The sequence below is a fragment of the Pristiophorus japonicus genome, chromosome 4 (genome assembly GCF_044704955.1).
Source record: "Pristiophorus japonicus isolate sPriJap1 chromosome 4, sPriJap1.hap1, whole genome shotgun sequence".
Classification (NCBI taxonomy): Eukaryota; Metazoa; Chordata; class Chondrichthyes; family Pristiophoridae; genus Pristiophorus; species Pristiophorus japonicus.
The window spans coordinates 305,867,996-305,881,387 of record NC_091980.1 but is presented as its reverse complement, the minus strand read 5'-3'; the positions used below and the strand labels follow the sequence as shown (position 1 = coordinate 305,881,387).

The 13,392-nt window shown below is 45.4% G+C and overlaps 1 protein-coding gene across 9 annotated transcripts in view; it reads left to right on the top strand.

The window, feature by feature from the left end:
* The window catches only part of ttc7b (tetratricopeptide repeat domain 7B), a 453,719-nt gene that overhangs the window by 256,591 nt on the left and 183,736 nt on the right, over positions 1-13,392 (top strand). For all 9 annotated transcript variants that reach the window (XM_070879667.1, XM_070879664.1, XM_070879666.1 and 6 more), the window contains 4 exons: positions 3,630-3,747; positions 6,061-6,118; positions 9,679-9,751; positions 10,599-10,759. In XM_070879667.1, coding sequence (XP_070735768.1) covers positions 3,630-3,747; positions 6,061-6,118; positions 9,679-9,751; positions 10,599-10,759 — 410 coding nt within the window. The remainder of the gene's footprint in view (positions 1-3,629; positions 3,748-6,060; positions 6,119-9,678; positions 9,752-10,598; positions 10,760-13,392) is intronic.

Sequence of the window (13,392 nt, the reverse complement as noted above, 5' to 3'; positions counted from 1 at the left end):
TTTCACAGTGTATCTGTATCAGTGGAATTAATCATTACTTAATTAGTTGCTCTTCCAAGTTGGTGCTTTGAGAGGGATACACACGCAAGTGATTAATGCAATGAAATATTAATGAGTTGATGATTGAAGACACCTGGACTGATGGAATAATTGGATAGATATCCTTTAATTTATGATAATAAATGACTTCTGTCTCCTGTCATTTGCAGCAACAATGAACTTAGGATTAAGGAAGCAGCTCAAGTACTTTAATGATGATTTCAGCTTTTAAAATAGCATGCAAAAGCTTTCTCTCTCTCATTGGTGTCTCTCTTCAGCTGGTTGCCTCAGTCGGTGTCTCTCTTGCCTCTGAGTCCAAAGTTTGTAGGTTCAAGCTCTACCCCAGAGCCTTGAGTACATAATCCAGGCAGACACTCCAGTGCAGTACTGAGGGAGTGCTGCACTGACAGAGGTGCCGTCCTTCAGATGAGACGTTAAACCGAGGTCCCGTTTGCCTGTTCAGGACCTGTGACGTAAAAGAACATATTGCACTCTTCAATGGAGAGCCTGGAGTTCTCTTGATAACATCACCAACTTTACTCCCTTAACCTAATATCACATTAAAAAAAATATAGATCAAAGGTCATTCATATCATTGCTGACTGTGGGATCTTGCTGTGTGCACATTAGCTGACACGCTTGGCCTTCAGAACAGCAGCCACTGCTCTTTAAGGATATTCACTACGTGCAAAACACTTTTTGGATAATTTGGAGAGGCATGATAAACCACCAAGCCAATCCAAGTACTTTTTCTCTTTGTCACTGCTATTATCAAGGTATGTCTATTGCAAATGGATTCATGAACAGGTTTTAGTTGATCTGTTTTTTTTCTGCCCTTTCCATTGGATGCTGAGTAGGTAGATTGTCATCATCATAGGCAGTCCCTCGAAATCGAGGAAGACTTGCTTCCGCTCTAAAAGTGAGTTCTTAGGTCCAATACGGGAATGACCATCTCTTTCACAGGTGGGACAGACAGTGGTTGAAGGAAAGGATGGGTGGGGAGTCCGGTTTGCCGCATTCTCCTTCTGCTGTCTGCACTTGATTTCTGCATGCTCTCGGTGACGAGACTCGAGGTGCTCAACTCCCTCCCGGATGCGCTTCCTCCATTTAAGGCGGTCTTGGGCCAGGGATTCCCAGATGCTTTATCAAGGAGGTTTTGAGGGTGTCCTTGAAACGTTTCCTCTGCCCACCTGGGGCTCGCTTGCCATGTAGGAGTTCCGAGTAGAGCGCTTGCTTTGGGAGTCTCGTGTCGGGCATGCGGACGATGTGGCCCGCCCAACTGAGCTGGTCAAGTGTGGTCAGTGCTTCGATGCTGGGGATGTTGGCCTATGCTCCCAGTGGATTTGCAGGATCCTGCGGAGGCAGCACTGGTGAATACTGCTCCAGCGTTTTGAGGTGTCTACTGTATATGGTCCACATCTCTGAGCCATATAGGAGGGTGGTTAACATTACTGCCCTGTAGACCATAAGCTTGGTGCCAGATTTGAGGTCCTGGTCTTCAAACATTCTCTCTTCCTCAGGCGACCGAAGGCTGCACAGGCACATTGGAGGCAGTGTTGGACCTCGTCATCGATGTCTGCCCTTGCTGATAGTAGGCTCCCGGGGTATAGGAAATGGTCCATGCTGTCCAAGGCTGTGCCGTGGATTTTGATGACCGGGGGGGAGGGGGGGGCGGCAGTGCTGTGTGGCGGGGTCAGGTTGGTGGAGGACCTTTGTCTTCCGGATGTTCAGTGTAATGCCCATGCTTTTGTATGCTTCGGTGAAGATGTTGATGATGGCATGGAGTTGGGCCTCTGTGCGCAGACGCAAGTGTCGTCCGCGTACTGTAGTTCATTAACAGAGGATGGGGCGACCTTGAATCTAGCCTGGAGACGACGAAGGTTGAACAGGTTCACATTGGTTCTATAGTTCAGTTCCACTCCAGCGGGGAGCTTGTTAAAAGTGAGATGGAGCATTGCAGCAAGGATAATCGAGAAGAGCGTTGGCGCTATGACAGACCCAATCGGTAGATTGAAAGCAGTGTTGACTGATCACATAGTCTTGGGAGCGATTGTTGAACGGCCTCCTCCTTTCTCTCTGACACTCGTTTACTCCATGGACCTGCAATCACATTGACCAAATTGGGATTCAGTGTCGTTCTCTCCCTTTTCTTGCTCTCCAGCAAAAGAGAGCAACAGAATGCGACGAGGAGCCAAGTCCCTTAGAACAAGTGTAAAGGCCCGAGTAAAGTCGAATAGCTAAGCGGAACTTGAGGTCCTAGAGTTTTATTCTTCTCTTCCAGTCTCCACTTGGTAACTGCTCCCAAGTAGCATGATTGAAATCAATGTGTAGGGATTTTATATGCCTTGTTGCCACTTTTCTGAGAGTAGCATTCAAGCAACACGTTGATTAGTAGCAACGAAAAGTTGGTGAATAAAACTGACCTAAAGATTCAGATTGTTTAAAGAATTATATTGTTTAGGGGGGGGGGGCAACATAACAGACCGAATCTCAAAGCATCTGATCTGTGGTTGAACTCCAGCTCTGAAATCTAGATGAGGGAACGAATGAACAACAAATGCTCAAGCCTGTAATTAAACAGTACAAAAATAAACTCAAATGTTTACCTATGTGCCTTTGAACACATCAGGGTACATTTGAGCTCAGCGGGGTCTGTCTGTGCATTTTTAACTTGTCCACAGTTGAGCTAAACCCTTGACAAACTGTTTTGTGTATTGTGGCCTAAATTTATACCCCAGCAGTATGGATGGCTGTAATATTAATAGCCGACTGAAGATCTCCTATGTTTAAGATATCAGCGGTATATTGCTGCGGAGCCAGTATGTCAGCTTGGTAAGGCAGTGAGTATCTGAGCCATACAGACCAGGATATCTATTGGGCTATGTTGAGCTTACTGACCTCAGCCAGGCAGTAGTAAGGCTTACCAAAAAAAACTTGCGAGGAATACCAAGATTAACGCAAAGTTTTTACGGTTATATTAGCAGAAAAAAGGATAGCCAAGAGTGTTGTGGGCCCTTTAAAACAGATGCAGATAAAAAATAAGGAAAGGGCAGACTTGTTGAATAATTACTTTATGTCCATCTTCCCAGTAGAAGAAGGGGTAATATACCTGACATTATAGGGAAACTAATAATGAATCAAGGACTTGAACTCACTAAAGTTAATGTAAGCAAGGAAACAATATTGGAAAAAAAGTAATAGCACTAAAGACTGACCAACTCCAGGACCTGATGGCTTCCACCCCAGGGTTTTAAAGGAAGTAGGTGAGGACATTTTTTTTATATTTGTTACTGGGATGTGGGCATCGCTGGCAAGGTCAGCATTTATTGCCCATCCCTAATTGCCCTTGAGAAGTTGGTTGTGAGCCACCTTCCTGACTGCTGCAATCCCTGTAGTGAAGCTATTCCCATTGCAGATGCAAATGCTTTAGCCAAATCTCTCTAAGTTTATCATTTTTGAATTTAACCTAATTGGTGGTAAAATTTTGGAAATGAGGATTTACAAGAAAGAAAACAATGTTGCCCTTTTTTTATTGTCTGCAGTTTTTAATCTTTTAATATGATCTCTCGCTTTTTATTTTTGTTCTGCAGTTGGGAGAGGGTGAGCAATTTGCTAAGATGGTGACCGAGATGAATGAGAAACCAGCTGAGTTTCGAGCTAAAGGCTTCTTAGCTATCGGCTTGACCTACAGTCTCCAGGCCACAGATGGTAAGGGCACCGTAGAAACCCACAAAGCTTGGCAACATGGCCCCATGGTATGTGCGGTGTCAGGCACTCCCCCTCCCCCTCCCCACCCCACCCCCGTATTATCATTGTGATGAAATTGAGGCTCATCACTGTTTCCTACTCTAACTCATTCTTTCCCAGGGCTTCAAAGCTCCTTACATTACATCACCACATTACAGGAAAGATATGATTGCACAGAGAGGATACAGAGGAGATTTGCAAGGATGTTGCCAGGACTGGGATTTTAGCTATGAAGAAAGATTGGATAGGCTGGGATGGTTTTCTTTGGAGCAGAGGAGCTGAGGGAAGATTTAATTGCGGTGTATAAAATTATGAGGAGCCTAGATAGACTGCATAGGAAGGACCGATTTCCCATAGCAGAGAGGTCAATAACCAGGGGATTTAAAGTAATTGGTAGAAGGGTTAGAGGGGAGTTGAGAACTTTTTCACCCAGAGGGTGGTGGGGGGTCTGGAACTCACTGCCTGAAATGGTGGTAGAGGCAGAAACCCTCATCATATTTAAAAAGTCCTTTGATATGATTTTGAAGTGACGTAACCTACAGAGTTATGAACCAGGAGCTTGAAATTTGGATTAGGCTGGATAGCTCTTTTTCAGCCGACACAGACACGATGGGCCAAATTGCCTCCTTCTGCGCCATATATTTCTATGATTCTTGCTTCTCTCAGATTTCCCTTCCTCTGAAAGCTACAGGAGTTTAACGCCCAAGCCTGGTGCCAGCTAACCACTACTTGGTTGCACTTGGTGGTGTTCTACACTGTGGGCCATGGCCCTTCCTTCACCTTGGATTCTTAATTTAACATACAAGCCTTAGCTCACCATACTATGTGCCAAACCAGTTTGGGATAAGAAGAGAGGAAAGAAGTTTCATCGTTCATAGTTCATGGACCAACGACATTCAGATTTTAAAATTAGACTTCAAATGTGTCTTCATAGAATAGTACAGCACAGAAGGGGGCCATTCGGCCCATCAAATCTGCACCAGTTCTTTCAAAGATCAGTCCAGTCACTCCCACCCCCCTGCTCTTTCCCCATATCCCTGCAATTTTTCTCCTTCAAGTACTTATCCAATTCCCTTTTGAAAGCTTCTATTGAATCTATCCACCACCCATCAGACAATGCATTCCAAATCTTGAAATAGATTCTTTTAAAGATTAGTAAAAAAGATTTTCCTCGTCGCCACTACTTCTTTTGCCAATCACCTTAAATCTGTGGTTCTGGTTATCGAACCCTCAGCCATTGCAAACAGCTTCATTTTATTTACTCTATCTAAACCCTTCATGATCTTAAACACCTCTATCAAACCTCCTCTATGCTCTAAGGAGAACAACCCCAGCTTCTCCAATCTATCATCCATCCACCATTCTTGGAATTGATTATTGAAGCTAAGCTTGTGGGCCTGGTCACTCAGAAAAATTCAGGCTATGCACTGTGCACCAGCATGTGTGTGTGTTGTGGATATTTGTACACGTTCCATTCACGTGATGTGTCCAGAATTCATCCAGTGCTTTCCTCTTTCAAATTGTGCTTCATTACATTAGTGTCTGACTTTGCATCTCACCTAATTGTACTTCCAGGCATAGGTCTTGCCCTCCCACTTCCTTCCTAATCTTACAGGTACAGATCTTGCCCATTCGAAATCTTAGCCTTGCTAAATCTGACAGGCATGAACCTTGCACTCTGCCCGCCTCTCCCTCCATATCCTAAAGGATTTACCCCACTTTCAGATTCCTGTAGTCCAAGGTTTTGCCCCTCTCTTCTAAATCTTGCAGTCACAGGTAGGAATGCCAACTCTGGTTGGATGTTTTGCAGGAGGTTTCATCACCCGATCTCCAACTGCCCTCCCCCATACTCCCACCTTTAGTCGACTGACACATCCATCGTCGCCACGCACCGCCTTCCCACACCAATCAGAAAGTGATTAGACTTTTCATTACCCGATTGGATGATTCTTGACTGTCAGTCAAACAGCCATTTTTTTTTCCCATTTCCAATTGTACTTTATTAAGTCCCTATGATATTTCTCCCAGATTTCTCACAGTAGTGTCCGGGAGTTTAAGTTCTAATTCCAGGACAATTCCAAGTCACAGGCACCCTGCCACTCCCTTTCCAAACAGTGCAGGCATAGTAATTAATCCCTCACCTGGTACACGCCAACCCGGCTGGTATTTTTTAGGCACCAGCCTCACCACTAGGCCTCCACCTGATCCATCTTTCATCCACCAGATCCTGGTCTGCGCACATTTTTATTAACAACATATTGATTTTTTTTAAAGCAACATTGAGAGGAATGCAAGAGGATCTGCAGAAAAAAGCGCTTCGAGCATTTCAGAGGTGTGTGTGTGTTTAAAAACAATATATATATATATATATGTATATATAAACTTCTTTGTCTGAAAAGGTAAAACATAATCTCTCACTGTTTCCATGACAACTAAAATGGATGAAACATTTTACTTACAAGCTTTACTCACACACAGCACTTCTCTGAGCTCTCCGCTGGAGAGCAAGCACCATTTCCTACTACAAAGTAAGTGCTAGCAAATTAGCGGCAGTGTGAGGCCTATTTTTAGGATTAATTGGACCGTATATTTGTGTGGGTGTCTGATAGTCATCTTGTGCAGGAATAAAAGTACGTCACCAGAGCGTGGAAGTAAAGGAGAGGAAATGGTGGTCTTTTTTCAGGATTTTTTTGTGCTCAACATGAGAGGGATGTTTGCACTGAGAAAATGGAACAATCTTCTTTGAAGTACTGCCAGCTGCAGAGTAAAGTTGCCTCTTACCTTCCCCCAACAATGTGTCTCAGCCCACCCTCAGAAGACCACAGTATATGCTTACGGCATGTTACTCCACCCTCGGGGACAGTGGCTCTCCACTGTACAAATAAAGGAATTCTATCTCCCCACCAGCTGTCTTTATGGACTGCCTGAGTGACATTGCTAATTTTAGAGCCAAAGTAAAAGCAGTCTGCACTGTTGGCGTATACCTATTAGTAAGTTAATCCAAATTAATTTTAGTTGTGCCGCTTATAAGTGTAAGATAGAAGACAGTTTTGTCTCCGTCTCAGCTGGAACAATGATCCACAGTACAATGTCCACTAGATCTCCTGTATAGCCCAATGCAATGCCCACTAGATCTCCTGTACAGCCCAATGCGATGCCCACTAGATCTCCTGTACAGCCCAATGCGATGCCCACTAGATCTCCTCGACAGCCCAATGTAATGCCCGCTAGAAATCCTGTATAGCCCAATGTAATGCCCACTAGATCTCTACAGCCCAATGTAATGCCCACTAGATCTCCGGTATAGCTCAATGCAATGCCCACTAGATTCATAGAATGGTTACAGCACAGAATGAGGCCATTCGGCCCATTGGGCCTGTGTCGGGTCTCTGCCAAAGCACTTTAACTAGTCCCACTCCCTCGCCCTTGCCCCGTAGCCCTGCAACTTTTTTCCTTTAGGTACTTATCCAATTCCCTTTTGAAAGCCACGAATGAGTCTGTCTCCACCACCCTTTCAGACAGTGCATTCAAGATCCGAACCACTCGTTGCGTAAAAACGTTTTTCCTCATGTCACCTTTAGCTCTTTTGCCAATGACCTTAATCTATGTCCTCTGGTTCTCGACCCTTCTGCCAATGTGAACAGTTTCTCTCTATCTAATCTGTCTAGACGCCTCATGATTTTGAACACCTCTATCAAATCTCCGGTCAACCTTCTCTGCTCTACAACAGCAACTTGTATTTATATAGCGCTTTTAACGTAGTGAAATGTCCCAAGGTGCTTCACAGGAGTATTATGCGATAAAAATTTGACACCAAGCCGCATAAGTAGAAATTAGCGCAGGTAATTAAAAGCTTGGTCAAAGAGGTATGTTTTAATGAGGGTCTTGAAGGAGGGAAGAGAGGCAGAGAGGTTTAGGCAGGGAATTCCAGACCTTGGGGCCTAGGCTACAGAAGACACGGCCACAAATGGTTGAGCGATTACAATCAGGGATGCTCAGGAAGGCAGAATTAGAGGAGCGCAGACATCTCGAGCGGGATTGTAGGGTTGGAGGGGATTACAGAGATAGGGAGGGGCGAGGTCATGGAGGGATTTGAAAATAAGGATGAGAATTTTGAAATCGAGGTGTTGCTTAACCGGAAGCCAATGTAGGTCAGCAAGCACAGGGGTGATGGGTGAGCGGGACTTGGTGCGAGTTAGGACATGGGCTGCCAAGTTTTGGATCACCTCTAGTTTACGTAGGGTAGAATGTGGGAGGCCAGCCAGGAGTGCATTGGAATAATCAAGTCTAGAGATAACAGAGGCATGGATGGAGGCAGTGGGTGGAGACGGGCGATGTTACGGAGGTGGAAATAGGCGGTCTTTAATTATGCTGTGGATATGTGGTAGAAAGCCCATTTCAGGGTCAAATATGACACCAAGTTTGTGAACAGTCTGGCTCAGCCTCAGATAGGAGTTGGGGAGAGGGATGGAGTGAGTGTCTAGGGAACGGAGTTTGTGGCGGGGACTGAAATCAATGGCTTCGGTCTTCCCAATATTCAATTGGAGAACATTTCTGCTCATCCAGAATGAACAATCCCAGCTTCTCTAGTCTTGCTACGTAACTGAAGTCCCTCATACCTGGGATCATTCTCGTAAATCTTTCCTGCACCCCCTCTCCAAGGCCTTCACATCCTTCCTAAACTGCGGTGCCCAGAATTGGACACAATACTCCAGTTGAGGCCGAACCAGTATCTTATAATTATCATAACTTCCTTGCTTTTGTACTCTGTCTCTATTTATGAGTCCCAGGATCCCGTATGCTTTTTTAACCGCTTTCTCAACATGCCCTGCCACCTTCAACGATTTGTGCACATATATCCCTAGGTGTCTCTGTTCATGCACCCTCTAGTTTATATTGCCTCTCTTTGTTCTTCCTTAATTAATCCACACTAGTCCAAGTGACTGTAAACTTTGTCCCATATTATTGTTTCTAAAAGCTTCCCTACTACCTGTAGCTGCTGGGTTTATCCTTGCACCCTTTTTTGAACAATGGTGTAACATTTGCAATTCTCCAGTCCTCTGGCCCGTATCTAAGGAGGATTGGAAGATTATGGCCAGTGCCTCTGAGATTTCCTTCAAAACGTTCCTCAGCATCGTAGGATGCATCCCATCCAGTCTTGGTGACTTATCGACGTTAAGTACAGACAGCCTTTCTAGTATCAATTTTTAACCCATCTCCACTACCTTCTCTTTCACTATGACTTTGGCAGCATCTACTTCTTTTGTGAAGACAGATGCAAAGCACTCATTTAGTACCTCAGCCATACCCTCTGCCTCCATGCGTAGGTCTCCGTTTTGGTCCCTAATCGGCCCCACCCCTCTTTACTACCTGTTTACTATTTATATGCCTATAGAAGACTTTTGAATTCCCTTTTATGTCAGCTGCAAATCTATTCTCCTGCTCTCTTTGACCCTCATCTTTTCCTTTTTACTTCCCCTCTGAACTTTCTATATTCAGCCTGATACTAGATCATCTCTATAGCCCAACACAGTGCCCACTAGATCTCCTCTAGTGCCCACTGGATTGTCCATATAGCACAGTGCTGTGTAATTTAAACACCAGGATGAACATATTAAATCTGAGGCAAAAGGGGAACAGGAGCTTAATATAGGTCAAAAATGACAGGACGGATGTGTGAGTAGCGTTTGGTACAGGATAGGATACAGGCAGCAGAGATTTGGATGAGCTGTTGTTTCATGGAGGATTAGAGGTCACAAAGTGAGCTGTGGAGAAAACCAACAGGAAAAAGATTCTGACCTGTGCAAAGAGTTGCAGCTTTAAGTTGACTATTTCAGACAAAAGCATGCCTTTATACTCACTGTTGCCTTTCCTGTCGCTTCCCTACTGCAGAGCTCATGGGTTATCTCCGACTGATCACTTGGCTGCTTTCTACCTGGCTCTTCAGCTTGCCATATCAAGGCAGGTCAGTATTGGACACCGCACATTGCTTTCCTTAACATGTTCAGTGAATTGTGACTGTTTCTTTGCAGTTGATTGAGCAGGTTATTGGTGGGATATATATGGTAGAGCGGTGTAGTTTGTAAGGTATAGGACTAGAGGTCCAATCCCATTGTAGCATATTATGAAATTGAGTGTAATATACCTGGCGATTTGTGACCATGAAAGCTGCCAGATTGTTGCAAAAAAGCCAACTGGTTCACCGATGGCCTTCAGGAAAGGGAACCTGCCATCTTTACCCGGTTTGGCCCACACACGACTCGGGACCACGTGACCTGGTTGGCTCTTGATGATCAACACCTTTTCAGGAGCAAAGTCCTGCAGCAATCAAAATCTCTTGTTCCTGATCTTTTTGGTGCTCAGCCACACACTGATATCACCAATAGGGAATGTGTCAGAGAGGCTCTAGTGAAGCAGGAGGGGTCATGACTGATCTGGGAACAATCAAGAGCCTCGTGACTCTTGAAAAACACGCGACCAACTGGGTATATATCTCACGGAAACATCAAAGAATATAGCGCGTTTGAATTTTTTTCAGTATAAATTGGGGAGGGATGTATGGATAGCTTTGAACTTCCTTTTCCTTCAAATATCATGGGTTTATTTGTCTACCTGACTTGTTTGAACAAATTCATGCCGGTGTTCTTTTTATTTTAACTGCGTGCGTGAGCAGTAGGTGTGGGCGATTCAACATTTGCAAATAATGCAGCGAGACTGAAAGCAGCGCTAAAATGAGCACGGCTTCGGAGAAGTTCATTGCACTCCAGGCCTGTTGCCATATTACTGTGTATGACACGATTTGTTGCTTGCAGATCCCAGAAGCGCTGGGTTACGTCCGACAAGCTTTGCAGCTGCAGGGAGACGACGTGAACTCTCTGCATCTATTGGCATTGCTGCTTTCAGCCCAGAAACACTATCACGATGCTGTAAACATTATCGACATGGCACTGAGCGAATACCCTGAACACTTCATGTGAGTACCCAACCCTTTCGGGTTTTTAAATCCTAACGGGATTTTAATAAGCTTTACTGCAACACTACAGTATTGAAGAGCATTCCGTGAGGCTGAACCAGACCGTTCACAACCTCGGCGTACTATTTGACCCTGAGCTGAGCTTCCGACACTTTTAGCCTACTTTCACATCCATTACCCATGACATCGACCGTCTCCGCCCCTGCCTCAGCTCATCAGATCATCTGCTGCTGCAACCCTCATCCATGGCTTTGTTACAATTTATATTAATGATTTAGACTTTGGAATCAAAAACGCAATTTCTAAATCTGCAGACACCAAATTTGGGGACTGGAGTTGTGGGGGGTGGAATAGTCAATACTGAGGAAGACTACAACAAATTCCAAGAAGACATTAATGAACTTGGAGAATGGGCATATAATTGGCAAATGGATTTCAACATAGATAAGTACATTTTGGTAAGAAAAATAAGGGGCCCACATGTTACTTGGAAAATAAGAATCTAAATGGGGTAGAAGAACAAAGGAATCTCAGATACAAATCACTAAAAGTAGCGACGTAGGTTAACAAGGCCATAAAAGAAAGCAAACCAAGCATTAGGGTTTATTTCTAGTGCGATAGAATTGAAAAGTAGGGAAGTTATGCTAAACTTGTATCGAACCTTGGTTAGACCACACTAGGAGTACTGCGTACAGTTCTGGTCGCTATATTTGAAAAAAGAGAGAGAGATGCCGTAGAAGGTGCAAACAAGATTTGCAAGGATTATAGCAGAACTGCGAGGCGCGGTCCCGGCCTGCAAGACCATCAGCAGGCCAGGGCCATTGGAGGGAGCAGCGTGCGGCGGTATACCACTGCAGGAGCAGCGCGTGCTGTTGCAGGAGGGCGACGGCTGCGAAACCAGGTTGCTGATTGCAGTGCGGGCAGGCACAGCAGGAGGGGCGAAGGAGTGGCAAGAGTCCGTAGAGGCAAGTGACCGGGGCCCAGGAGAGACGTGAATCTGGGGCCCAGAAGAGGCGAGGGCCCAGGGGCAGCACTGGCCAGCTCACACTGCGATATGTGTGTGCCCTCGGTCTGTGCAGCAGAGCTGCTCTCCAGTTAGTCTTGGGTAATCGTTGCCATTGGACCAAGACCTAGCTCTGTCAAGCCCGTGTGGTGGCTGGTGTGCAATGGCCACCACACGTTAAAAAAAATCCACGCACAGGCATCTTCCACCCTTGGGGATGTAGTTCGGGATCTGGAATATTAGGTCCTTCATCCCTTTTTGGCGTGGAAGCAAGTTATCGCTTCGAGGGACTGCCTATGGTGATGATGATACCTACCAGGAAAGGCTGAACAGGCTGGATATCTTTTCTCTCGAAAAGAGAAGGGGAATGTGAAACAGCTGCTAAGATTCTAGATTTATGTAACGCCGACTTCAACGGGATGAGACAGAGACTGTCCACGGTAGACTGGGCAAATCTGTTAATGGGTAAAAGGTGATACAGTTTATACCCCTGAGGGGTAAGAGCTCTACTTGCCAAAACAAACACCCATGGATGACTAACTAGGTAAGGGACAGCATAAAACTAAAAGAAAAAGCATACAAAAATGCAAATAGTGGCTCAGATCGTGACGTATGGGAAAGATACAAAGAACAACAAAAGGTCACAAAGCAGATAGCAAGAGCTACAAAAAGGGAGTATGAAAAGAAACTTGCAATGGATATCAAAATCAACACACAGAATTTTTACAATTATATTAGGAGATGGCGGACATGTTGAATAATTACTTTGACACAGTTGACCACTCCATCCTCCTCTCTACCATCGTACAGCTGGGTGGGACTGCACTCGCCTGGTTTCATTCTTATCTACCTAATCGTAGCCAGAAAATCTCCTGTAATGGCTTCTCTTCCCACTCCCGCGTCATTACCTCTGGTGTCTCCCAAGGATCTATCCTTGGTCCCTTCTTATTTCTCATCTATATGCTGCCTCTTGGCGATATCATCCAAAAACACGATCAGTTTCCACATGTAAGCAGACGACACCCAGCTCTACCTCTCCAGCACTTCTCTTGACCCCTGCTTAGTATCTAACTTGTCACATTGTCTTTCCAACATGAGCAGAAAGGTTCTCCAATTATATATTGGGAAGACCGAAGCCATTATCTTTGGTCCCCGCCACAAACTGCTTTCCCTAACCACTGACTCCAACCCTCTCCCGAGCATCAATCTGAGGGTGAACAAGACTGTTTGCAACCTAGCTGTCATATTTGACCCTGAAATGAGTTTCCAGCCACATGTCCGCGGCATAACTAAAACAGAGTGACTATTTGTACAATCGTTTTTCTGTCCTTCTGCGCATGCGTCCTCTGGATGCCTCCTGCCTGAAACCGCAACCGGAAATGGGGCCCCGCAATTGACCATGATGTTCCTCCGAGCCAGCGAGAGGAGAGGAGAGGAGAGGAGAGGAGAGGAGTGGAGAGGAGAGGAGACACCCGGGAGAAAGAGACATACACGGGGGGTTCTGTGTGTGGTGGGGGGGGGGGGGGGGGAAAGAGAGACACGGCAGGGGGGGAGAGAGAGAGAGAGAGAGAGAGACACACGGGAGGGCGGGGGAGAGAGACGTGGGAGGGGGTGGAGAGAGAGAGAGACA